This window comes from Vidua macroura, chromosome 22 (genome assembly GCF_024509145.1).
Source record: "Vidua macroura isolate BioBank_ID:100142 chromosome 22, ASM2450914v1, whole genome shotgun sequence".
In the NCBI taxonomy this organism is placed as follows: Eukaryota; Metazoa; Chordata; class Aves; order Passeriformes; family Viduidae; genus Vidua; species Vidua macroura.
In genome coordinates, this window is record NC_071592.1 from 5,401,471 (window position 1) to 5,427,102 (window position 25,632).

General features: G+C 43.4%; 1 protein-coding gene across 5 annotated transcripts in view; it reads left to right on the forward strand.

The window, feature by feature from the left end:
• ZBTB44 (zinc finger and BTB domain containing 44) overlaps positions 1–25,632 on the forward strand; it is a 37,842-nt gene continuing 12,210 nt past the window's right edge. For 4 of the 5 annotated variants that reach the window (XM_053997001.1, XM_053996999.1, XM_053997002.1 and 1 more), the window contains exons 1-3: positions 16,747–16,828; positions 17,637–18,706; positions 22,329–22,413. In XM_053997001.1, the coding sequence (XP_053852976.1) occupies positions 17,689–18,706; positions 22,329–22,413 (1,103 nt within the window). In that variant the 5' untranslated portion in view covers positions 16,747–16,828; positions 17,637–17,688. Of the gene's footprint in view, positions 83–16,746; positions 16,829–17,636; positions 18,707–22,328; positions 22,414–25,632 lie in introns of those variants that run through there. The other variant, XM_053997000.1, reaches the window with a different exon arrangement.

Genomic DNA, 25,632 nt, shown 5'->3' on the forward strand with positions numbered 1-25,632 from the left:
CAACATCCCGCTCGTCCCGCCGCCTCCCGACCCCGCCGTCATGGCCCCCAGATAGCGGCCCGGCCTCACCGACCGCCCGCAGGTAACCGGGGAGCGCGGCCGGGCCTGGAGCGGGAGGGGGCCGGTCGGTGGCGCGGCGGCCGCTGGTGCCCCTCGGGGGCGGGGGGGGCGGGAGGGATCTGGCTCCGGCCCCTCTCCCTCCCTTTCAGACCCGTCCCGGCCCTTCCCGTCCCTTCCCTCGTGTTTCCCGTCCGTGCCCCGCGGCCCCGGGGCTGCGCTCACCCCCCCGGGGGATCCCATTGCGCGGTGCACAGCCGCTGTGTCCCCCTCCCGCGGGGCCGTGTCAGCCCCGCGCCTCTCCGAGGGTTCCCGCGGCGGGGCCGTTCTCCTGTGCCGGTGTTTGAGGGGGTCACCTTTCTCCGGGGGTGTCCCCTGTCCCCTTTGCCGGTGCTTGGGGGTGTCACCTCCCTCTGGGATGTCCCCTGCCCCGCGTTCCGTTGGTCGGGGGTGTCCCGTGCCTCGTGCCCCCGTGCTCGGGGGTGTCCCCTGTGCCGTTCACCCCTCCGGGGGTGTCCCCTGCCCCGGGGGGCCGCAGCGGCTGCCGAAGCCTGCGGGTACCCACGCGGACCTGGAGTTCCGAGGGGTGTGGGGGGGAAGTTGTGTTGTTTCCTGCATCCCAGCGGGATACCTGCTGCCTCCAGTGCCGGCTTATGGGAGGAAATAGAGGGATTCCCACTAGCCGTGAGGCAGAGCTTCTGTCCCTTTGTTGTTGTTTGTTTTTTCTCTACAACAGCCCCTTCTGCATATTCCTTAGTGTCCATCTGCCAGGGCGTGCTGCGCTGCCTCTGTGTCCACGCACCGTGAGGGTGTCACAGCGCTCATCTGCCAGGAGCTGCTTCGTGGCTTTCTGCTCTCCCTCCATCTCTCCAGAGTCATTCTCCCATATAAACATAACCAGCAGATTTTGGGAGCTATCATCTGGTTCTTGTTTGCCAAAAGCCCGTTGTCTCCTTTAATGCACACAGGGCACTGGTGCCTCCCAAAATCTGCTGTACCTGTTTCCATGGAATGAACTCGGTGCTTGCTGTTAAATCCCACACCTCAGGGGGCTCCTGCCTGGCTGCAAAAGCTGCTCAGGTTTTTCCCCACCCACAAAGACTCATCCTCCTGCAAAGCCTGAGGGATGACTCCTGCAGTTCTGCCCGCTGCTGAGGGCTGTGTGGCTGCTCCTCCACGCTCAGCAGGGCTGTCCTGCCCGCTGCATCCCGCCCTGGGGGTGCTGGCACCCCTCAGGGAAGGTGCAGGCCGGCAGCCGTGCTGCAGGCAGGCATTCCTGTGCATGTGGAGGTTTCCAGCCTGTGTCCTCTCCCACCTTGGACGTTCCCACAGATGCCCAGTGCCAGCTGTTCCCGTGCTTGCTCTCATCACCTCCCTGCTGCACGTGCCAGAGGGGTCAGCCCTGCACCCATCCCTGATCTCTGCTGGGCTGCCTGTTACATCTTCCATGGCTGAAACTCCCCCCTCTTCCTTCCTGGGCCCTGCACTGGGAGACTCTCAGCTTAAGCCTACCTTGGTTTTTGCTTTGACTTTGAGGTTTCCTTTGTTGAGCAGTCCAGCAGAGTAAAATCAAGTAGTGTGTGTACTTGCTAGGTGTCAGCACAGCCCATGAGTCTAAAGTACCATCACTTTCTCTTTTTCTGGTCATATGCATCACTTGTCCACTCCAGGATTTTTTTTTTTTTGAGACCTTCGAGCCCCTTCCAGTGCCTGAAGAGTTTCCAGACAAGCAGGAGAGTGACTTCTGACAAGGCCATGGAGTGACAGGACAAGGGGGAATGGCTTCAAATGATGGAGGGCAGGGTTAGATGGGGTTATTGGGAAGGAATTCTTCCCTGTGAGGGTGCTGAGGCCCTGGCACAGGGTGCCCAGAGAAGCCGTGGCTGCCCCTGGATCCCTGGGACCATTCCAGGCCAGGTTGGACAGGCCTTGGAGCAGCCTGGGCTAGTGGAAGGTGTCTCCTGGTCCAGTGGAAGGTGTCCCTGCCCTGGCAGGGGAGTTGGATGTGATTTTTAAGGTCCCTCCCAACCCAAACCATCTTGTGACGTTTCCAGAATCATTACTGTCCCCATCTGATACTCTGGGTTTGCCATACCCGTGGGGAATTTCTCAGTTTCCTGGTGGCACGTTTGCCCTGCTTTCTTTCTGTGCTTCTGCCTGACACAAGGCTTTTCCTTTCCCTTTTTAAAATGTTTATTTTACATATTCCTGGGGTGTACTCACCAGGTATCCACATGGCAGCTCTTACTGAGGGAGAGGTCACCCAGTTTGCTCCTGAGCTGATCCCTGGCTCCGAGCTGGACGTTTCCATAGATGAGGTGGTGGTTATTTGTCACATGTGGCACTGCTCTGTGGACCCTGCAGGGTGATGCTGAGTGGGAATGAGTCCTGTGCAGGCAGGTCACAGACCAGCACCCAGGAGTCTTTCAGGGAATTGGGACTGCAGTGTGCTTTTCTTCTGCCCTCGAGGTCTCCTACTGCAGCTTGATGTCTACACGTGATGCAGAGCCAAGGTGTGATGAGCCTGGAGACCTTGCCTGGGTTTAAGTGCAGCTATTGAAGGAGGTGGAGCTGAACCTGGGAGCTCAGACACAGCTCTCCAGTGTAATTGCCTCCATTGATGTCCAGCTGTTTATTCCAGGAACCAGTTACAATGCTCTAAGTGCCTCTCCCTTGGGACTACTTCTGTTTAAACAGCTGGTTTTAATCCAAAGCTTTAATTGGTGCTTACACTCCAAGCAGTCTCTTTCCGTGGGAAGGGAATTTCCAGCCCCACTTTAGTCTCCCCAGGTGGATGATGCTGAGGGAGGATCATGCTTGGGAGGTTTTGCCCTGCTGTTGTTTACAGGCTGAGAGAATTCCTGCCTCTCTGACTGTGAGGTTTGGAGGGGAGAGACTGTCCTTACATATTCCTTCTGCAGTACGTAAGAGGAGTAGTCAGAGGGTGAAACTGAATCCTTGCCATGTTGGTTGCAACAGGAGGTTAATCATAAACTCTGGCACTTTCCAAAGGGGTGCTTTCATTCTGCAGTGTTGGTGGAGAATTGTGCTGCTCCCAGGGTCTGCCCAGCTGTTTGCCAAGAGGATCAACAGCAGAACAGCTCCCCCCTGTCTGAGGCTGAGCAACCACCCACACCTTGGGTTTGCTTATATCCCAGGGCTTGCTGGAAGGAGATTTTGTATCTTCATGGTCTTTCTGTGGAAGGAGGTGTGGTGCTTGTGCCTGGTGAGGTGTTTGTGTGGCCAGCATCAAGTCTTGGGTCCTTCACGCTTGTGTGGGGTATTTCACATCAGTGTTTCACTGGCCTCATCCGTTATATCTGCTAAACTTGTTTTTCAGTGAGCTTTGAGAACATCTGACTATATTCCTTGGAGAACATCTGGTGATATATGTTAGCTTCACTCCTTTTAGGAATTGTAATCCACAAGCTTAAAGAAAAAGAAAATCAACCTGTGAGAAAGCAGTGGTGCTTTTGCTGGCATGTGACGAGGAAGGAGATGTCCCCTGACGTAGCAAGGATTGTCTGTTGACATTCTTCTCCCTCTCCCGGTTATAAGTAGGTTATCCCTGCTCAAATTATGCAACTGTGCAGACAGCCAGACTTCAGGAATTCCAAATACTTCAATGTGTCAAGTGCTGACTTCTAAATTAAATGCCACGGTTGCAGAGCGTGTTCACAGTCTGTCGCTTGAAATACGACATCAATCTTGGAATCGCTGTGGCTGAGAAGGGGCAGCAACTTAATTGCTTGTTTCTTCCAAGAAGTGTTATGGGAGGGTGTAGGAGCCAAACTGGGTGGGAGATGTGCCTCTACCTGTGACACTGTTTCCATATGGAAGTCAGCAGTTACAAGCAGAAAAAAAACCTACTGAAAACATTGATTTATGTAACAAATTGAAATGCTTCATTCTCTGGCCGTGGCTGTTGCCTCAAAGATGCAGTTTCCAGCATCTAGATCTAATTAAATTGTTGTGTGCTTATTGCTAAGTAAACACAGGAGTCCATCACTCTCCTTGCCTTGGAGAGCAAATTGATTCTTCTAATGGTTTCACTGGTTGAAAGCAGGTGTCTAGGACTGCTTTGTGCAAGGTGCTGAAATGAAATGGTGGTGGTAGGAAATGAGCTGCAAACCTGATAAAATGGGGTGACAGGAAATGTAAACGCTCAGCATTTCATTCAATTCTTACATTCCATTTAATCAAGTTAAGGAAGTGACTTAAACTGTGCATTATTTGTAAATAGCGTGTTCTTAATGCGTTCCACTTCAGAGCTGGGGAAATAATTATTTCACATGAGCAGATTTAGCAGAGTATGTGAAGGATGGGATAATAAGTGCTGCAGAAAGTGTGTTGGGCTCAGCATGAGGTCTGTGACAGTGGCCAGGAGTAAATCATTAGGGGAGAGTGCAGCAGCAACCCCAGGCAGCTCAGGCATCATGCCCAGCTCCTGCTTTGGAGTGGCCTGAGCAAGGGGTCTCAGTGCCTGTTGGACCTGTCCTTGAGGGAATTGCCTCAACATTTCCAACAGTTTATACCTGGAGCTTCCACAGAATACCCTGTGATGAATCCCTCAACTTGTACAAAAATAATACCTGGCTTCTGGAGGTTTTTTTGCTTCTTTTTAAACTGTAATCTCATTGAATCCCTCGTACTTTTTGTAGTACGAGAAAGAATAAAGAATCGTTTTTGCATCAGCACATTTGTGATTTTACAGGTCTCAGTTTTCTCTCTTTGGGTTCTTTTCCTTTTCCAAGCTGCATTGTCCCAGTCTGTTTAGTACATCTGTCTGCAGAGGCAGCTCCACATCACTCAGGGCTTTTTTTCTTTGAGCTCTGCTATTGTTTTGAGGTGATTTGGCCACAACATTTGTTTGCTTGCCTTACCCAAGAAGACTGAATAAAGGGAGACGTGCTTTCTAATAAAGGGATACTTTGTAGCTCCTCTGTGATAATATTATAAACATTTACTATGTGTAATATTTTCTATTCAAAGTGCAAATGAACACAGTAATCATAGTGAGAGATATTGTAGTGGAAATACAGATACTGAAGAAGATCTTAGTTTATAAATACAGCTACAGATGGCCGTTGATAAGGCATTTTGTAGTTGGATATTACCAAGAGAGCATTATGGAAAAAACTACAGTTGTGGTGGATACTTGCCAGAGTTAAGTTGGAAGGCATTGGAAGCATGAATATGCCGTGTCCTATGGAGAGCTAAGAGTCCCAGAAATTACTCGTGGGTTTGGGAATAACTGCTGGGTTAAGGGACACATTGCTCCCATGTTAGGGACAGATACTGACAGTGTTGAAGCTCTGCGGTCTGACAGTTCCTGCAGTTTTCCTTCAATGTCTTGTTTTGGTTCTTTTAAGTGGATAAATACCCCTGTTTTGAAATACCGACTGTGAGAAGTTTCTGTAAAATGTTAGTAAATATGCTGGAGGTTTAAAAAACCCCACAAAACTCTCCTTATGCCCAGCATGAACCATGGATGTGGTTCTGCCAGGCCAGCTTTGGCCATACAAGGGCAGACAGCTCCAGCCTGTGGAGTTGCTGCTCACCTGATAACGTGATTTGTGGATAAATACAAGCACTTTTAGGTTTTGGAGCCAAGAAGAACTCCTTTTAGGCATTTATCTGCATAAATGAGTCATTAGGAAAATAAAGGTACACGTAGTGCTGAAAGGGTGATGACACAACCACATTCCTGCCTTGCTTGAACTTGTTGAGGATTCTTTCTAGCTGCTTCCGTTGGGAAGGTGGCTGTTGTTGATGTGTCTGTGACACCTTGGCTGCTGGCAGCAGTCCGTGCTGTCTGGATTAGCAGTGCCTGTTCTCCTCCTCGGATCACAGGGGATCTGAGACTTTGCCTTGATCTCTCCCTCCTGCTCTTTACTGAGGTTTTTCTTCAGTGTTGCTTCCAGCACTGGGGGTGTTTATGGGGCTGCTGTGCTTCAGGGAGAGTTCAGATATGCACTGCCCTTCAGAAAAAATCATTTGTTATAGTTAATGTGGATTTCATTAGGGTGTAATGCTTCCTGGAATAAAAGTGAGAGAGAAAAGCTGTCATTATGTGTAATAAACCTGAATATTTCAAACAACCAGTCAGTTGACAGGTAAGCTTTGTGTTGAACTAGTAAAAACTAGCACTTAGCCAAATTTGGTTGTGACAAACCTACTGGTTGTGGTGTGCCTTCCAGTCTCATATTTCTGTCAAAGGAGGAGACAAAGGAGTGGTTTCCAGGGACAGGAGGGAGCACAGTGGGGTGGGAGGCATGGTTTGGGGGATAGTGGAGAGGAGGGACTCTGCACTTCGGTTGCTTTTGTGTAATGCACCCCTAATTTTGCCTTGGAGGGAAGGAAAAATAATGCGTGGGGACCAGCAGATAGGAGAGTTTTGTTATTTTTGTCTTTTTGACTCTTTCAGGGATCCAGAGGAGTAGTGCTACCAAAACAATCTTGAGCCACACTGCTTTGCTGTGCCATTTTCCCTGATATTTCTTCCACATGCCATCACCAGAAAGGGCTTGGAGATTTTTGCTTTTGTGACTAATTTGGGAAGCTGGCTTGAGTAGTCTTCTTCATGTGTGTTTTTCCTGACTTCTTGTTGATACGCTTGCGGAGCTTCTGAAAGTGAAGGCTCAAATGCTGTGGGTAGCCATGGTAAAACAAGAAAAAATAGCTTTCTGGAATTAGTTTGAATTAGCAGGTTGCTGCAGTTGCTGCCACTTGCAAATGAAAGTAATATATGGACATTTTTTGGCCATTTGCAGTACTTAGAAAATTTAATATTCAGTTGGGGGGTTTTGTACTGTTATTAAAGACCAAGGCCTGTAAAACTGCAGCTTCGCTTTTTATTACACAGAGTGAGAAATGGTCATCTAACAGCTTTTCTACACTAAGAAATTTGGGAAAGACTTAACCTGAATTTGCGTGGAGCAAAAGTATAAAAAAGTTACTGAGATCCCATAAAAATTATGCATGAACAGTGCCATGGAAAGCGTGGTTAAATCTGAATGTGTGCCTTAGGGCTGTAACACATCAGCCCATTCACTGTAAGCTGATTACATTCTGAGGCACTTCCCTGCAGAAGCATATGATGAGGACTCAGTTCACTTGTTGCTTTTATTCTACCAAAAAAAAAAACAAAAAAGAAAGAAGTGGAGATTTGTTTCATATATTGATGGCATATTTAGTAGTTTGATCATGTGTTTTTTTTGGGAATTGGTGAAAACCAAAAGTACAGGTTGCTGTGAAGTATTCCAAAACACTGTCTAGTGAAGCTCACACATTAATTTTTATTTTGAGAATAACCAATAACCAGTTATTGGTTATTTTGAGAATAACCAAAAACCAGTTTTTATTTTGAGAATAACCAGTGTGGAACAAGACCTTTTCACAGTTTCTGCTCATATTGTTAAACAAGCCTCAGTCTTAAGTGCTGTCAGAAAATTGCTTTTATGTGCTGTAAGGAATGCTAACGTGAAATTCCTACAATGCAGAGTTTAAAGCACCAGAGGCTGGGGAAGGTGGCATATATCTGGTTTGCTTATTCAACCATGTGAAAGCTATATTAGGCACATAAACTTTCTGCATTACACTGCAGCTTCAAAAAAGCAACAAGTTAAATCTGGGTCCTTTGAAGTAGTGAATGGTAACATTCTGTTCTGAAGTGATGACTTCAAATGATCACACCAAAACGCAAAAAACTGTCATGGCTGAGGAAAACAAGGCAATTCTCCCCAGATAAATCTTATTTCAGAGTATCACTGTTGCATGAAAGATGGCTTTTGTTGGAGCCAGCAAATTTCAGCTATGTAGAAAGGCAGAGAGTCTTTAAAAAAGGATATGGATCTTCTTTCTCTATCTGTAAATGATCTCAGGAAACATCTTACTGTTGCAGAAAATCAGTCTGTGGCGTCAGATCAGTTTACATACAGCAGGCACTGCTGTCCTGCCCTGATTATTGTAATCTCTGCTTTTAATTAGATGCTGAGCTTAAGAGCTGTTGTGCTGCTCAGTGCCCTCGATGTGTTCCCTGTCAGTTCTGGCTGCTCCAGTGTCCCTGCTGAAACATTGCCTGCTAAAGGAAGATGCTCTGAGAAGATCTGAGCACAGTTTACTTTGCAGACACATTAAGGGACAGCTGCACAGAGAAGAAAATTGCACCAAAACCCCCTTCTTGAGACTCCTTCAGGAGGTTAAAATAGATCTTGACAAACACTGGGCAAGAAATCAGGCATTGCAGTAGGCTGGTGTTCTGTGTGCCTTTTACCTAGCTGTAAATTTAATTTAACAGTATGGAGATCTTACTCCAAAGTCACTTTTAACTCATTAGCTTCCAGTTCACAGCTCAAGTCTGTTCTAGATCCCTAATGTATCATGCCAAATGTTAAATTCATTCTGTTGAATTTCCCATGAATTTTGTTCTGTTCCTGGGATTCCAGCTTCAGTCATTTGGTTCTGTGTGTTGTGCTGACGATACACCTTAACCTTTTGATCAGCATTTTCTGAGCCAGTGTCTTGGAAATCTTTGCTGAAATGAGTTCTTACAGCACTCCATTAGGTGAATTCTTTACTCTGTTATCCAAGTACATGAATTTCTTTCAGCTGGCTCTTTACCTTCAGTTTGTCTGTTCATCTGTGTGTTTGCACTAACAGCTCTGTTTGTCATGTTAGTCAAACATTTAATGAAGTTCTCATCATAGCTGCCATTTCCTCTTTCTCTGAAAAATACATTATCAATTCAGCTTGAGACACTTTAACTTCAGTAAACACAGGTGGTATCCCAATTTCTGTTTGTTTTCTTATTCTTCATTCTTTTTTTCTTCAGTTTGTTTTCATTTGGCTGCATTTGTGCACTTGTATACAAACACCTGCAATCATGTATCTTTGAGAGATGAAAACAGCTCTATATTTTTTTAATAATCAGACCTTGTACATTAAATATTTGAGAGATGAAATTATCATAGTGCTAATGTTGCCAAGCTTATTTGCAGGTGTGCACCACTAAGTGAGGCAGTCTTTGAAAAGTCCTGCCTCTTCTCCTGGTACACTGACACCTTTTCCCTGGGAATTAAAGTATCACCTTTTCATCACAGCAGCGTCTAATGGAAACACTTTTAGACTGGCTTCTAATGAAAGGAGTGGTAACATGTTTTACACACCTACAATATGACATTTAATCTGCAAGTTTTATCTGCTCCAGGAGTTGTAGCTATGCTTTAATCTTGCTGCATTAGTCCAGCACATTCAGTGCCTACGTTCAGAGCTCCAGGTCAGCTCTCAGGGATTCCCAAGCGTTTGGATTACAAGCTCTTGCCAGCTCACAGCTTTTCCCATCAGTCAGGAGGGTCTGTGCTCAGCCACTGCCATTTACAGAGCTGTGCAGATGAATTTCCATTGCCCTGAAGCCAGCGGGAGCGTTTAGCAGTTTAACTTCACTATGGACAACTTAACTTCCAGCCCTATGACATTTCTGCAGTTAAAAATGTCCCCATTTATCTGTGTATTGGTTTTCACTCTAGACCTGCTTCATGGCAGCTGTGAGCCCATCAGCTGCAGTGACCACAACTCTCATTTTCCTGAGACATAACTGATGTGCAATTCCTGCCATAAAAATTAAAAAGAGAGAATTGAAGTCGAATTAAACTCTCCTGCCAATTTGAGGTCAGACAGAAGAAAGTCTTGCAGGCCCCTTCCTGTAGGCCATACATATAAGGGTTGATAGGGGACAAGAATAAATCTAGAAGTGTCACTTTCATGAGGAAATGACAAGCCAGAGCTGCATGAGCGTCTGCTGCAAGTATGTGGCTGCTGGTGAAGTTAATGAATGTGGCCTTGGAATCTGTAATTATTATAGTCAGGCAGACGAGTGCTTAATTCTGCCAGATGGGAGAGCTCCACTCTGAGTTCCAGGACATGCCTGGGGGTTTCAAACAGATACACTCTGCAGAAACACTCTGGAAGCTGCATCAGCCCAGATAGGTAAGTTCTGTGCCGTGTTCTGTTCTGTCATTGCAAAGTTTCTGTAGGTTTGTGGGATCCCTTTGATCAGCAGGTTTGGTTTGGTTTGGATGCACACATTCCCATCCTGTGCCATGTGCTGGGCTCTCCTCTGCAGGCTGTAATTCTCCTATCAGCCCACACAGGCTCTCTTTAAAATCTCCTCTCACACTGTCAGAGCACAACTGCTGAATTTTTACATCCAGCTTCTTAATTCCCATGCAAATGACAAGTCAGGAAAACAAATAAAAATCCCTAAAACACATTGTGCTTCACCTTAAATGTAGAAAAAGCAACTCCTGAAAAACAGTGATGGTTTAATTAATGGTTTTCAGCTCTTTCTTTGCTGTGACCTCACAGTACAGGAGCAACAGCTCTCTGATATGTTTTGTGTTGGTTTTAATATTCTAAAATAGAAGTAGTAGACACATATATACCTCTTTTTCATCACAGTAGATGTTCTGGGCTTTTTTTGACTTTCATATGCTCAGACAGTCTTGTGACATGAGCAAGACTTTGGTCATCTCACTTTGGAAACTGTAAACATTTTCTTGGAGTTTTATCGTTTTGAATGAGAACAACTGAGATATGTGGAATTAAGCAAATATTTCTGATTTGTTCTTGGTCCATATTGCTTTAACAGCAGCCATTGTGCTTAATAGCCATGGTGTAAAAATAAAAAAATCTGCAAAAGCACAGAGGAACAGGAAGTACGTGCTAAGGTGTTGGTTGTCCATCTTTTGGCAAGGGAAGTTAAAATCAAATAGCAGGAAGGTGTAGAAGTGGGTTGCAAGGATGGTGCAGTGTCTGACCACATCTCACACCTTGCTGCTGGTAAGAATTAAAGCAGAATGCCAGAGTAGGGGGATTTTTTGCTCTCTCTTGTAGAGGAATATGCATTGAGAAGTTAATTAGATAAATTTTTTCCAAAAAGCTAACAGTGATTAAGGCATTGTTGCCAAAAGCAGAGGCTGGTTTTGAGTGATAAATTGCAGGGGTGATAAGTGGCTGGGAGCTTTGGCACCTCCAAGAGGAGGGGTGTGAGCTCCTGGATTCAACACTCAGCTGAAGTTCCACTCATGCAAACCAGTCTAAGATAATCTGTGCTCTTCTGCTTGGGGAAAGTCTGTTGGTACTGTTCCCTTAAAATGTGTATGTAAATGTTTTCTAATTTTATCCTTTCAGAAGTGTTCTGTTGCAGCTGACATCCCATCTCCACTGTACAATAAAACCATTCTGTAGAGCAAATTGATGGGTTTGGCACCCCACTACTTGTCTCAATGCCTTCACCAGCCCTGAGAATTAAAATGCACCTACTAGATTTGCATCATGCAAATGCATTTTTCCATGATCTGAGTCAGTTTTTTCCTATCCCCATGAAAGATTAATGTTTTGATAGCAGTGACAGTGTGAGTCAGAGCTGTAGCTGTGAGCTGGGGCTTTGCCATGGCCGCACACATCTGCTTTCTCCTTGTGCCATGGTACAGTCAAAGCTTTTGTTTTCTGTTATTGCAGGGTTTAATTTGGGGGAAACTGCAGAGACCTGTTAGGAATTCGAAACACATATTTCATGGACACTCTGGGCCTGCCTTTTTCCTGAGTAATTATTTAGGAAGAGGAGCTGCTGGATGCTTCTCACCTTGTCCTTTGCAGATAAACACTGCTCCTGGTCTGTTGGAGGACTTAGAGTAAAGAAATACTGTGTGCTTTTGCCCTTATCTCTTTCCTGCCCTCAAGAGCTTTACCTTGGTTGCTACCAGAAATGGTGGTGGGCCCTGTCACAGCTCAGCATTTCCAGATGTGCAAATCTTCTCAGCAGTCTTTTGTGAAGAGTTGCAGCCTTGGTGTGTTGACTTTGTAAACCTCAGCTCTTACAGCACTCATGAGAAACTTACCTAAATGTTTACAAATCCATTTAAAATTGGGGAATGAGAGTAGCTTATTGTCATTTTCTGGGAGTGATAAACATTCAGAGCCTCTGATAATGATGTAGGTTATTTACATTGACCTGGATCCGTTTGAACCATGGCTGCTTCCTGCTAAGTGTTTTAGTTTCCCTCCAAGGAGCTGAAGTCTGGTTCAGTAGTACTGCCTGCCACCCTTCAACAGCAGCTTCTGCTGGGCTATACCTAACATTTAGGAAGATCTAAATTCTAGAATTTGGAAAGTCTCTTTGCAGGGAGTTTTTCAGAGGAAGAGGTGGCTGCTTATGAACCAATTTGCCACTGTAGCATCCCTGGAAAGTAAAAAAAAAAAAAAAAAAAAAAAAGATAAAAATTAAGTGTGGAACAAAGGAGCAGGCTGGGGGGTGCATACAGAGCACCCAACAAATGCTCTCTGTGAGCAACACTAATGGTCATGAAGTCAGTGGCCTCAACAACTCTGGCACATGAACTTGCCAACAGTGGTGTGCCAAAACCCCAATCTTTACAAAATACATGGTCTTGTGAAGTGCAGTATTTTTGGAGTACATTGGGAAAGCACAACACACTCTTTATATGCCTTCTGCTGTGAAGGGGAGTATTAACTGCTAACAATAAATAGGTGGGTTGTAGTATTTCAGCTTTCAGTTTGTTAGGTGAAATTGCTCTTCCATGCCATCTCCCAAGTGGAGTTCTCTGGAGTTCCTTACCTGTTGTCAGCCACTCTTGGTGGGCAGACAGAGATCCTCCCAGGAAAGTGAGTGTTCAATGTGCAGCTTGAGCCCTGGCCTAGAACAAAACACCTCCAAACTCTTTAAAAAACAGAAAATGCCTGAAAATAGTTCTCTTCTGAGAAGCTGGGAGGAAAGGGACACAGGGGCAGTGTCAGTGTCCTGGGATATTTCAGTGAAATGGCTTGGACAGTCAGAGTCTGGTTCCTGAACGGAGAGACCAAGGAGTGAGTCAGGCCCAGCACCGAGTGCTCCCAGTTGTTTGCAGGCTGTGGCATCACCTCACCCCCAGTCCAGGCTGGAGCTTGGCATCTCTTTCAGGTTTGACATAACGGGGTTTGTGCAGTAGCTCCTGAACACTGGCTCCTTTGTGCACTCACAGTTTGGAATCTGCTGTCCTGGAGGAAATGGAAGTTTTCAAGCCCAACATACTTCCCAGAATGGGTCATTTCCCTGGTCCACTCATCCACTGCAGCCAAAGGTTACAGGTTTGCATTCCAGGGATTCCAGGGCTCCAAAGTGAATGCTCCACACTGATGTCATTTTGAGCACAAAAACCTCGTGTAAAAGCCTCTTTTACATGAATACTGTCAGGCTTGGCAGTGCTGGGTTGAGGTCAAACTAGGTTCACTAACCTGAGTTAAGATATGACTTAAAGTAAAGTTTAGAAGGTGCTGTTGATTGGTTTGAAACTAGGATGGTGTGGTAGCTCTGGCCAGCAGTTTTGTGAAGTGAGGCAGGACATGATTCATTGTGGAGATAGTACCTTTTATTAGGCCAGCTGCTGTTGGGAAAACAGATGTGTGTTTAGATAGAGATAGAAACAGAAATAGCAGACTTGTAGTTCGTTCTGATTGAAGCAGTTGTTCTGATTCAATTATGAGCTTAATTATACTTAATTATACTAACCAGTTAATTTGAGGGAGTGAGGGGGGCTGGTACCTGTGTACTGCAGCGAGATGACAGAGATAAAATGCTCCAGGTCACATGTTTATCCCCGTGGAAGATTTGTCTTTGCACTGCTGCTGTTGATGGAATGCTGCTCTAACCAAGGAGTGATCGGCATTAAAAGTAAATAATAATATAAAAACCCAACCAGTTATCTGATTTACACCATGGGCTCACAGCTGGATTAATGTATCTGAGGGCTTGGTGAGCACCAGAGTGGGAATCTCCTAATTGTTTTGAGGACTTACGTGGCTACAAAGTGATATAAAGTCTGTTGGTTTCAGTGTTCAGGAAAAGTTGGTGTTTTCATGCTGTAAATTGCCACAGATCAGGATAGAGAGGTTAAAGGTAGGGTGGTGGTTTTGTGGTGCTAAAAATGACTTTTGTTTTGAAATGACGTGACTAAGTGAGAAACTGAATGCAAACAGCTCCCTGAGTTTGATTCACCGACTCTTCTAAAATATTATTATAGATACTATGTTTCAAACCCAATTATTTGAGCCATAACATTAGGCAGCAGGTGAATAAGGAGCTACATTTTGTGTACATGGAAGTAGATAGGTTGCATAAGCAATATTTTTGAATTCCAATATAGTTTCATTTCCATTCACAGTTTCATTACATTATAACATTACACTTACAGTGTACAGTTTCATCTTTGCTGTTTCTAAGCTCAGAAACTTGACTCCTGTTGAATCCCAAAGCAGTGTATGTGCCATGGTAGCTGTTGCTAAAACTTGCATTTCAGTAGCCTTGAAGCAGTGAGAATGAGCTGAGTTACTCCAAACTGCTTAAAGGTCAGGTCTTCATTTGTGCTCCTAGGAGTTAGAAAAAAACCCAACTAATTTTCAAATGAATTGTACAAAGCCTTTGGTACAGTAGCACATCCCTTCAGACTGCTTTTGGCTAACAGGAGACAAAATTGTCCTTGCTCTGGGCGCCCTGAAGTGCTCATGTTTGAATTCTCACCTTGTTCAGGGATGTGTGCTGTGATGATGATTCCTCACATGTTTCCAGGCTGGGAATGCATGCTGGAAAAACCATTCTCTCTAACTGTAAATGTCTGTGTCAAAGTTAAATACAGCCCATTAAATATGGACTGAAGTGTCCCACTGTGAATATTTTTAAAACTTGTGAAAGTGTCTTTGAATTTTGCTGTGTTTCTCGAGAAGTTTGAAATGTGTTGCGGGAGGAGGAGTCCCACTCTCTGTGATACCATCCCTGGTCCCTGCCTAGAGAATGGTTTGTGGCTCCAAAATTAACAGCTTTTCCAGCCCACTTCCCACTTAGTTTAGGTGTGCACCCTGCTGTCCCCAGCCCAGCATTCCCAAGGGCGTGGGTATATTTAGTTCTTGGATGTGGCATCCAGGAGCTGCTGTCAGGGACTGCCTCTGAATGGGAAATAAGACCTGCCAAAGTGCTATTTTGAAATGTGAAAATACAGAGATGATGGACTTGGGCTGAAGCTGTAATGTTGCAGCCCTTTACCCTCTCAGGTGACTGAATTGAGTGCAGCTATCAAAGTGCCTTGTGCCACTGAAAGGTTGGAAAGAGGATTGAACCATTGTATAACCTGGCTGTGCTTTAGCACGCTCATCCTTTCATGTGGAAAATACTTTCATACTGTTTAAATTACCTTCTAAAAATATTTGATGTTTTTACTACATCATTAACTGTAAGGAACTGATATTTTTCCTCCTCCTCAGCCTGACCCTTTGGATTTTCCTGAAAATAGCATTTGTGCATGTTCCTTGTTCACACTGAGGCCTGGGTGGGAGCCACTTGTTTGAATGGAGGTGTCAGTGCAATGAGGGTGAAAGTCATTTTGCAGAAGTGATTTAACAGAGCAATATCCCACATTCGTGGCAGGAACACTGCTCCTGTAATAAATTTAAATCAATTTATTGCACATCACTGACTTCCGCTATTTTATTCTGAATTCTGTAACCAGATCAAGGTCAAGGAAGCAAAAGATGAAAGGAGAAGGGGAAAGGAAGCCAGAAGAGGGGAGAGGCAGTGGGAGGGGAGCAGCAGGACAAGGAATGGTTTAGAGCAGGGCAGCAGAATCAAGCTCTCACTTAGGGGCTGGAGGGCTGAGCATTCCTTGTTCAGAAGAACAGAGAGGAAAATGGGCTTGTCTTTTGGGCCTGCAAGAACTGGGAGGATTGCTCTGAGTTTCTTCCCCTTGTTTATAACAATGTATTTATTGGTACTATTTCTAAATACCAAATTATTCTGTGGCTAGTCCTTGTGAATGTGTTGCTCTTCTCGTACTTCTGCTGAACAGAAGTACTTGTGGACTTCTGATGTGCCAAGGCACAGCTGCAGCGACCGGGATTTCAGAGGGAAGGGGATCCAAAGGCCATTTCTGAATATGCTGTTACAAGATTTTGCTGTAGTGTGTTGGTCTGAGATCAATGAAATGTGTTTTTCATTTGATTCATGCTGGAGAACAAAGAGTCTGGATATTCAGATGCCTCTTGAGGTCAATCCGTTTTCTTTCAGTGAAGGGAGTGTTTTGCTTGTGCTTAACTTCTTCCTCTGCACCAGTGTGAAATTTCATTTTAAACCCAAATGGCCCTTACAATTTCCACCAGACTTTATATATATTATCAGGTGTTAGTTAATCTGTTCTCTTGAACAGTTAGGGTTCCTCTGTCTGCAAGGGTTTGAGTATCAAAAGTGAAAACCCAGGAACAAGCAGCAGCCAAGTGTAAATGTCTGTAGAGCCAGGTGGGCTGTGACAGCTGCTGTTTCAATGTGTCACATTTGGGGTAAGTTATTCCACACTTGCAGTTGCTCTGTGAAGCTCCACGTGAGCCATTTGCAAGTATGGATTTTTTTTTTTATATGGAAGGAAGGATGATGTGCAGAAGCTGGCTGACTCCAGGAATGAATCAAACACACTAATGTTGTTATGTTTAACCAGTGAGATAATTCTGTATCGTGTTAATTGTATGAGGCATGTACAGCACAGAAAGCTTCCATGGAGGCTTGGAAGGGGCTTAAGCAGGTCAAACACTGTGGTTTATGTTCCCTTTACAGTGAAATGTTTCTGAAATTTTTGGGGAAATCCAGGAGTCAAACACCCCATTCTCATCAAGACGTTGCACAAAACACTTGCATTTGCTCCCACATGGAGAGAACTGGTCCCCAAGAAGGCAGGTTTGTGTTTTTCAGGAGAAAGAAGTTGCCCTCCTTGTTTTATTTATCACATACATAAAATCAGTTTATGTCTATTTGATTTAAACTTAAACTTTCCTTTGAGGTTTATATTGCATTGTGTTTGTGAAGGAATTTTCAATAACTTCTGATCCTAGTTTAAAACTGTTAAAAGCAGCTTTAGGTAATCAATACCTGCACTACAGCAGGAAATCAGACCTATTGGCAACTGTTGTTTTATGTTTACTAGTTTGAACTCTGGCCTCTGAAAATTCATGCTGTAGTTTCTCTAAAGCTTTTCTGGTATTAAATACCTTCCCTGGAGATTTGCTTACTCCTGCACTCATGTTGTTGACTCAACCTGACTTTTCAATAGTCTGTCAGGTTTAAGAACTGTGCACAATGGTTTTCTGGGCCAAGAAAATAAAAATACGGGTTTCTACACAGATAACAGTTTAAAAAATGCCTTTTTTTTTAGTATTACGAACATTTTTTTGAACTGTGTCGGGAATTTGGTTTTGAGTGGGCATAGCAGGAATGTGGAGAGAGAGGGAGAGAGATATCCCTGTAGGTATAGGGAGATATAGATACCTAGATGTATGGAAGATGGTAGAGATAGATTGCAAATAATTTAATCTGTGATTATGAAAATTACAAGTAATTGCATTTCTGTGGAGTTGGGCCTTTGCACAGTCTGGGTCTTAGAGGGACCTGGCCTTAGAGGATTCAGATGAATTTTCTTCTTACAATCATGAATCCACTTGACTTTTGCTTTCAGAGATGGAAATGACAGTTTTCCTCTTTATTTCAGGATACCTTTGATCTGTCATATGTGGGAAGAACGCTAAGAGAACCATCTAAAAATGGGTGTTAAAACATTCACTCATAACTCCCCTGCTCACAGTCAGGAGATGCTGGGGAAGCTGAACATGCTCCGGAATGACGGCCACTTCTGCGACATCACCATCCGCGTCCAGGACAAGATCTTCAGGGCACACAAGGTGGTTCTGGCAGCCTGCAGCGACTTCTTCCGCTCCAAACTCGTTGGCCAAGCAGAGGACGAGAGCAAGAGCGTGCTGGACCTGCACCACGTGACGGTGACGGGGTTCATCCCCCTCCTGGAGTACGCGTACACAGCAACGCTGTCCATTAACACCGAGAACATCATCGACGTGCTGGCCGCCGCCAGCTACATGCAGATGTTCAGCGTGGCCAGCACGTGCTCGGAATTCATGAAGTCCAGCATTTTATGGAATACACCCAACAGCCAGCAGGAGAAGGTGCTGGATGCAGGACAGGAGAACAGTGCAAACTGCAATTTCACCTCCCGGGACGGCAGCCTGTCTCCCGTCTCCTCCGAGTGCAGCGTGGTGGAAAGAACCATTCCCGTTTGCCGGGAGTCTCGGAGGAAGCGCAAAAGCTACATCGTCATGTCTCCTGAGAGCCCCCTCAAGTGTAACACACAAACCAGCTCCCCCCAAGTGCTCAATCCTTCCACTTCCTACCCAGAGTCCAGAAATCAGCCCGTGGACTCGTCCTTAGCTTTTCCCTGGACTTTTCCTTTTGGAATTGATCGAAGACTTCAGTCAGAAAAGGTGAAGCAGGCAGAGAACTCTAGGACTTTGGAAATGCCTGGGCCCTCCGAGTCCAGCAGGAGGATGGCGGATTATGTGACTTGTGAGAGCACCAAAGCCAGTTCTCCCCTGGTGATCGAGGAGGACGTGCGAGTCAAGGTGGAAAGGCTGAGTGACGAGGAGGTTCACGAGGAGGTGTCGCAGCCTGTGAGCGCATCCCAGAGCTCCCTGAGTGACCAGCAGACGGTCCCAGGGAGCGAGCAAGTGCAGGAGGATCTCCTGATCAGCCCTCAGTCTTCATCTATAGGTATGACCATTTCTGCAGTTACATATCCCAGCTGGCACGTGAGCGCTGGGGATTTATTGGAGGAAATCTGCCTTGTGGGTTTTCATGCTTTACTTTTGTGAAACTCCCTTTTTTCCCCCTGATTTTTGAAATACTACACAGAAATTTGGAGTTCTTTAAATAACTTTGCAGAAGGCAGCTGAGAATGGTGAGCCTGTGGTAGCCCTCTTTATTCAGCAGAGGTTGGTAACTCCTTTCTACTTCGAGTTGCCTGACTGGGGAAACTTAATTCTGCTTTCATTAGTGCCAAAAGGCACGATCTCAGCTGAGCTGCAGCATCAGATTTGAAAAGCTTGTGCCTGCAGCCACAAAGGGTTAGAATAGTGCTTTGCATCAGACATCAAATCTTGTATAATCGTGACAGAGAGCCTTTGTAAGAGGATTTGCAAAATAAGTGGTGAAACACTGTCATCTTAATGCCCCAGACAAAAATAAAACCGCACAGTCATAATATTGAGAATCTTTCCATTTCTGTGGGATTTGATTCTCAAGTTGCTTCTTCAAATGCTGCTTGTTGCTGAGCGAAATCTTTTTTCCATGAAAGACAATTTGAAACCAGTTTTGGGATCTTATAGCAGGCTGTTCTTTATTAAGAGCTAATACTTAAACGTTACTGGAACAATCCCTTTTTTCCTCTGCACAGAATGCATTGAATGGCTTTTAGTAAATCAGAAGATAGAGCTTTTGCAATATTTCTAATTTAATTATCAAATTTTTGCCCAAGTCAGCTATTTTACTCTCAAGTGGCTTGAGCTGTGCTCAGCAGAGTTTGTTTACTGAAAGATTTTTAATAACGCCTGTTCTGTTTGAAGACTGTAAGATTGGCAAATGCACTGCTCTGCTTCATTCAAATAATGTGTATGTGAGAGGCTGCCCCCATTAAGGAATTAAATAAACTACAACACAGTAAAGAGTTGTAGCCTTGTAGTCTGCATTATTGGTTTGCTTTGGTCATTGCAACACTGTGACATCCCTGGAGAAAGTGAGATCAGGCTGATCCTCCACAACTGCAATACGCATTCAATGCCAAACTATTCACTAAAAAGAAATGAAAGTATTTCCCTTTCATGCTATCCTTTGCTGTTGGATTGTTGTCCAGTTTGTATAGCTCACATGTTGATATTTTAGATTGTAATGCTTCTTCCAAATGAAAATGTTTTCTTTATTGGAGACAAGGATGTTTACCTTTGCTGAGGAACAGACTTAATGTCTTATAGTTTAAATCTTTAAATGTAGTTTGCCAAAATATTGCATAAATTAAAAACTAAAAGAAACTATTTGTTTGCTGTGGAGTCACCAGGAAAAGTGGTCCTTGTTCAAAAACAGGTTTTGTTTGATTCAGTTTTTAACTCATTGCAGTCAGAACTGAAAGACTTTGCCAGGGCCGTGTGATAAGAGATGCAAATTATTTCATCAAAGTAATTATATCATCACAGACAAAACAGAACAAGAAGCAGTAATGATTAGGGAATGTTAAAAATGGCATATCAAGTGATATATCTATTGTAAATACATAAATAAATATCACACCAAGGCAGCTTAAAGAACAAACTGGGCGTAAACTCCAGGCCCCAGATGAGTAGTTTTGTGTGCATGGGGTAGAGAATCTCAGGCTTTAGTGATTACAATTTTTAAACTTAAATATCTGTCATTGCTCTTAGTACAGCATGTTCTGCCTTAAAACAGCTGCAGAGAGAAGAAAATGTGCCAGGGCAAAATCTTTAAAGTACAAATCTGCTCTTTGTCTTTGAATATGTTTGAATTAATATTTAGTGGTCTTGGCATAATAACCATCCTCAGAATGGGTTTTATTCATGTTTTGCTATAAAGGGAAACAGTGTTCTTGCTTTTTAGCACAGTTATGATACAGCACACTTTGTAGCTAGAAAGCACTCTTTACCTCCCAAAAATGCATTATTTTATGCAGTAATGTAAGAATAGCAAATGGAGGCAGCCAGATATGTTAAAGTACAGCTTTTTCTCCCCTGAACACATTTTCCTCATATAATTGCATATATTTATCTCAGTGTTTTATAGTGCATTTACAAAAGCATTCTTGCCTCTCTCTGCTATTGCAAAAAGCTCTTATTCACTCTTTGGGAAATTTAGGAATTGTTCATTTGCAATTTATTATATTTGGAAGCACTTTATAATACGGAAGGAGAGGTATTATAAAGTATTATATCTGGAGCAGGGACTTGATAAATAAATCATTATGGTTACAAAACAGCTGTGTCTGAGAAGATACTCTCATAACTCATTAGCACTTTTGGCATTTGAGAAGGCATGAAATTAAACCTTAGAGCAGTTGGGCTTATTTTTCAGTAGACTGTCATTTAAGTATTTCATTAAAAAGAAGGATAAATCAAGATAGGATTAACTTTTGTAACTTCATAGATTGCTTAACTGATGAATTTCCCAAGTATAGTTTGTCACCTCTTAACAAAATTCAAAATTTTTATTTTGCTGATTGTGAAGCTGCCAGAGATGCAATTTTCCTCTTGTCACTGGCCCCATAACATGGTATCACATTAAGACAAGAATCTCTCACTTCAGGAAAGATCTCTCATTCTTTTTGACAGAATATGCACATTTTCTGCATCACCTTTCACATCTTTGTTCCTTCTCGTTGGTTTTCCATTTTCTCTGACACTTGCCAGTGTACACCTAATTCTTCTTGATTTTCTGGGTGAGCTTTAGGGTCCCCAAATTCAGATTGCTCCTGTTCTCTCTTAGCAGAATTATTTCACCCCAGCAGCAAGAGTAGCTCGTAGCACTGTCCTGTGCTTTGTTTGTCCTCGAGGTGGAGGTGTAGGGAGAGAAATTGCCTTCCCCACCTGTCCTGGTTCAGTGGGGGAGATCCAGAGGTGCTTGACCAAACTCTGGTGGTGATGAGAGATGAGCAGCAGCCCCATCAGTGAATGAAGTGTGGCTTTGTTTTAGTGCTGCATTTCCATTGCATTCTGTTCCCCAAGCCCCTTGAGCTACATTTGCCCCAGTGTTGGTGAACTGAGCAGAGCTCTGGAGTGGTTTTGTTTGTACACTTCTCTAACAAACACGTGTTTGGTTTCTTTTGTGTTGCATTTCTGATTTCCCAGAGGGCTCTTCCTGTCTCAGCTGCTTATCAATAAATTAAGACATTATCAATTAATATATTTTTGGAAAATTTGGAATACAAAAGCCATTTAGTGTAGCAGGTTTGAACTCCTTATTGCTCAGAAAGTCTTGAAAATTTGACAAAATAGTCCCTTTAGGGGAATATAACATTTCTGCTTTGCAGTGCTAGTACTGGATGTGTTTTGAAAACAGGCTGTATTTAACATTTCCATTTTCTAGGTGTACCAAATATATGCCCTTTATTGAATTGTCAATTTACTGGGTAATCTGTGCAGAGAGAAGCTGATTTGGAACAAGTTACTTCTGAGTGTTCTAAATTACTTTCCCAAGGCACTTTTATTATCTTATCACCCAGGAAGCAGTGTCTATCAGAGGTTGGAGAAAGCAAGCTTGATGTGTATTTACCTGCCCCCCAACCCTTTTTGAACAGCTTTTTGCATTAAATTGCCTTTTTTTCTTTGCCTAGGCTCAATAGATGAGGGGGTTACAGAGGGATTGCCCACACTCCAAAGCACCTCTGGCACTAACGCTCACGCAGACGATGATGATCGGTATGTACCAACCTGGTGTGCAAAGTGTTCTGCACCAAGTGCTGTGCTGTAATTAACCTCCCCAGCCTTAATCCCACAATGTTTAGTTGTTCCTACATCAAGTTCTCTGTGCTGATCAAAGTACAATCAGTGCCTGGAGGGGCAGATGCTTTAGAAGAACGTAGGTGATGAAAGTCAGAATCTGCTTACTCGTTGCTTTTTGTTTCCTATCTATTTCCAGGCAGCACTGGTGAAGAAAGTTCTTGCTGTTTCTTCATCATTGCTCTGTATTAATGAATTTTAATTAAACCTCTATGTGAAACATGCATGCTAAAGCAACAAACTGAAAACAAGGACCTAGCCCTGACTTCACCAGACCTCGCTACTGCAACCCACAGGAGAGGCAGAGCAGCCTTAAATCTCTTCCCCCAAACTTTCTGCCTGTAGCTTCATACCAAGATGCTGTGTGGCACTTGCTGTAAATATTTAGCAGGCTTTTACTGTGCTGAGCTGAGTGATTTATTAAAGGAATCCCTTATAAGGGAAGGTTGGCAGAGAAAACCAAACTGAACTGGGTCTGTTTGGTCAAAGAGACATCATGGTTCTGTTAGAGCCAAGTGAGGTACCCACACGTGGCACACAGGGCTGCTCTCAACTGCTCTGATTTCCAGTTCCTAGCTCTCCCCTCTCTCAGCACATTTTTCCAAACTGGTTTTTGCAGGGGTTTGTAAGACAAGTGGGTCTGAGGAAGAAGTGTGAACCTTTAGAAGTTGTTCCAGAAATTGTGTCAAGAGAAGCTCCCTATAGAGATAATAACCAAGAGCTGCATTTTCATAGCTCATAAAATCTTTCCTGTCATTTCCATCTAAAATCTGTCCCACTTCCCTGAAAAAGGGAAAATAACTGCTTAGATAAGACTTTTTGGATGACATGGAAGATTTTATCTATCTGCTAACAAACCTGAGTATAAAAATAACACCCAGCACTTAAGGGTTGAATTAATAGTAGGAGCACATGTTGCACTTGAACTAATCCAGGCTTTTAAACCTGTAATTCTGAAGTCAAGTGGCACACATATTTTAAGCAGTGGATTATTTCAGAAATTTCCTATAAAACTGCAGTGCTTCAGCACAAACTGCATAGAAAATTCAAAAGATAAAAAATTCTTTAAACATACTGAAAATTCCCACTAAAAGTTCTCTTACATGCAGAGAAGGAAAGAATATTTACCTTAGTTTATGCCCCAGTTTGAAAATGATTAGTTTCAGAGTGACAGAAGTATCAGCAAAATGAACTAGAATTTGCACCGTGTTTTGATAGCTAGAAGTGAACTAAGAGTCATGGAGATTTTAGACTCCAGAACTACCAAGTGATTTATTTTATAAATTCAGATGAAAGCATCAAGAATGTTCTGATTCCGAGAACCAGTTAAATGTGTAAAATGGTGCTTCCAAGACCTGAGCAGCTTCCTTTCAGGGGTGTGTGTGTATTTGTCTTGTCAGTGCATTCAAATACACTGGGACAGCCCTTCAAGCATGGCTTAAATTCTCATTTCAAGCATGGGATGGGCACAGCAGCCAATGTTGGCCTGTTGTTCACTGTGCAGCAATTTGGGCACACAATTTTGGGGGCATAAGAATTCTGAATAAAGTAAAACATGTTTCTCTAGCTGAATCAGGAAAAAAAAAACAATTAATACATTGTACAGATGGAGAAAATTTCCCTCCCAAACTGTGTGAATGTTTCATGCACCTTTAACTCCGTATTGTACATTTCTTTATTACTAGAAATTCTCAAAATGTCAAAATCAGTTGTATGCAAATTAATATTGAAAAATGTGTATTGTAATAAGCATATATTACATTTCTATTTCTAAAACAAAGCTAAAGACTAGTCCCTCTGAAGGTCTCTCAATATTACATCCGTGTCACTGTGGGAAGAATCATAAACATTTCAAAAACTAAGATGTCCTATCTCTTGAGTTTCTGTCTTAAATAATTAACATCATTAATTTGGCCTCCTGCATAATCAGTGTTTCATAAACAGTAGGTCACATGTAATTGTTGTCAGCTTAATAGGCACACAGGAGTCTGTTAAGTATTAAAATTACTGTTCCAGTGAACTCTGATCTATTCTTTCTCTGGTATTTTACATTTGGATTGTTACACACTTTTCTAATCTTGCCTGCTTTAACAGTTGGTCTCTGTATCAGTTTGTGGCTGCACTTAAAAAGGAGTTGCTCAATTATAAAAGTTAAAAAAGGTCTCTCTGATCCAATAGAATGAGAACCTCCACTTCTCTAAAATAATAGTTATTTGCAAATAACTAACATTTCTAGGTTCAGTGGCATTTTGGCATTCATGTTTGTCAGAGTTTAGTTCTGCATAGTTAAATATGTAAATAATCTCAGGGTGAAAAGAAGAAAAAGTGCAAGTGGGATATTTCAGTGAAAACATTTGAAACCTCTCTCTCTATGTTACTGGTACAGAAGTTCTTGGAGATGTCAAATCTCAACTGTTAAATGCCATATTGATCACAAATTGCAAGTCATGAAAAATTAAGTAAATGTGGGGGAAAAAGAAGCAGGGGAGAGAAAATCTAATAGTGTTTCAAATATAATCTCTTCATGGTGCTAAGTTATGTCACCAAATAGGTATTTCACCCTGCTGGCAGTGTGAGCATGGGAAAAGACAAGCCAGGCACTGATAGCTGGGGAGCCTCCTGATTCCCACTGGATCGGCTTTAATCAGCCCTCCTCATCATGAAAGATGGATGAGTTAAAGAACCAGACTTTATTTTCAATTCCTTCTATGGAGCTGTGCCCATAGCACTTCTCCAGTGGAGGAGGTGGCTCCAGCACAGCCATGGAGGGTGAGCAAGCCCGAGAGAGCTGGAAACAAAAGGAGAGCTCTGGCTCCTGATTGCTGCCCTACTTTGAGTGTCTCCTGAGAAAGCTCCAGGAGCACAACGTGCCCGTGCCTCCTCACAGTCCCCTGACGCAGGAGTGAGCGAGGCAGGACCTAAGGAACGTGTCAGTAGAAGATGAAATTCTTTGTTGTCACAAAACCCAAATGTTATTCTTATTTGAGCACACTGCATGTATAAAAAAGGAAGTGGAGTGCCAGAGTTGGTCAGGAATTTGGTAAGAAAAATCAGAACCTATGTTTAAAATACTCTCACTTATTTCAGAAAGCCTCAGTTGATGTTTTTTAGACCCCAAAATTGCAAAGAGCTCCATTC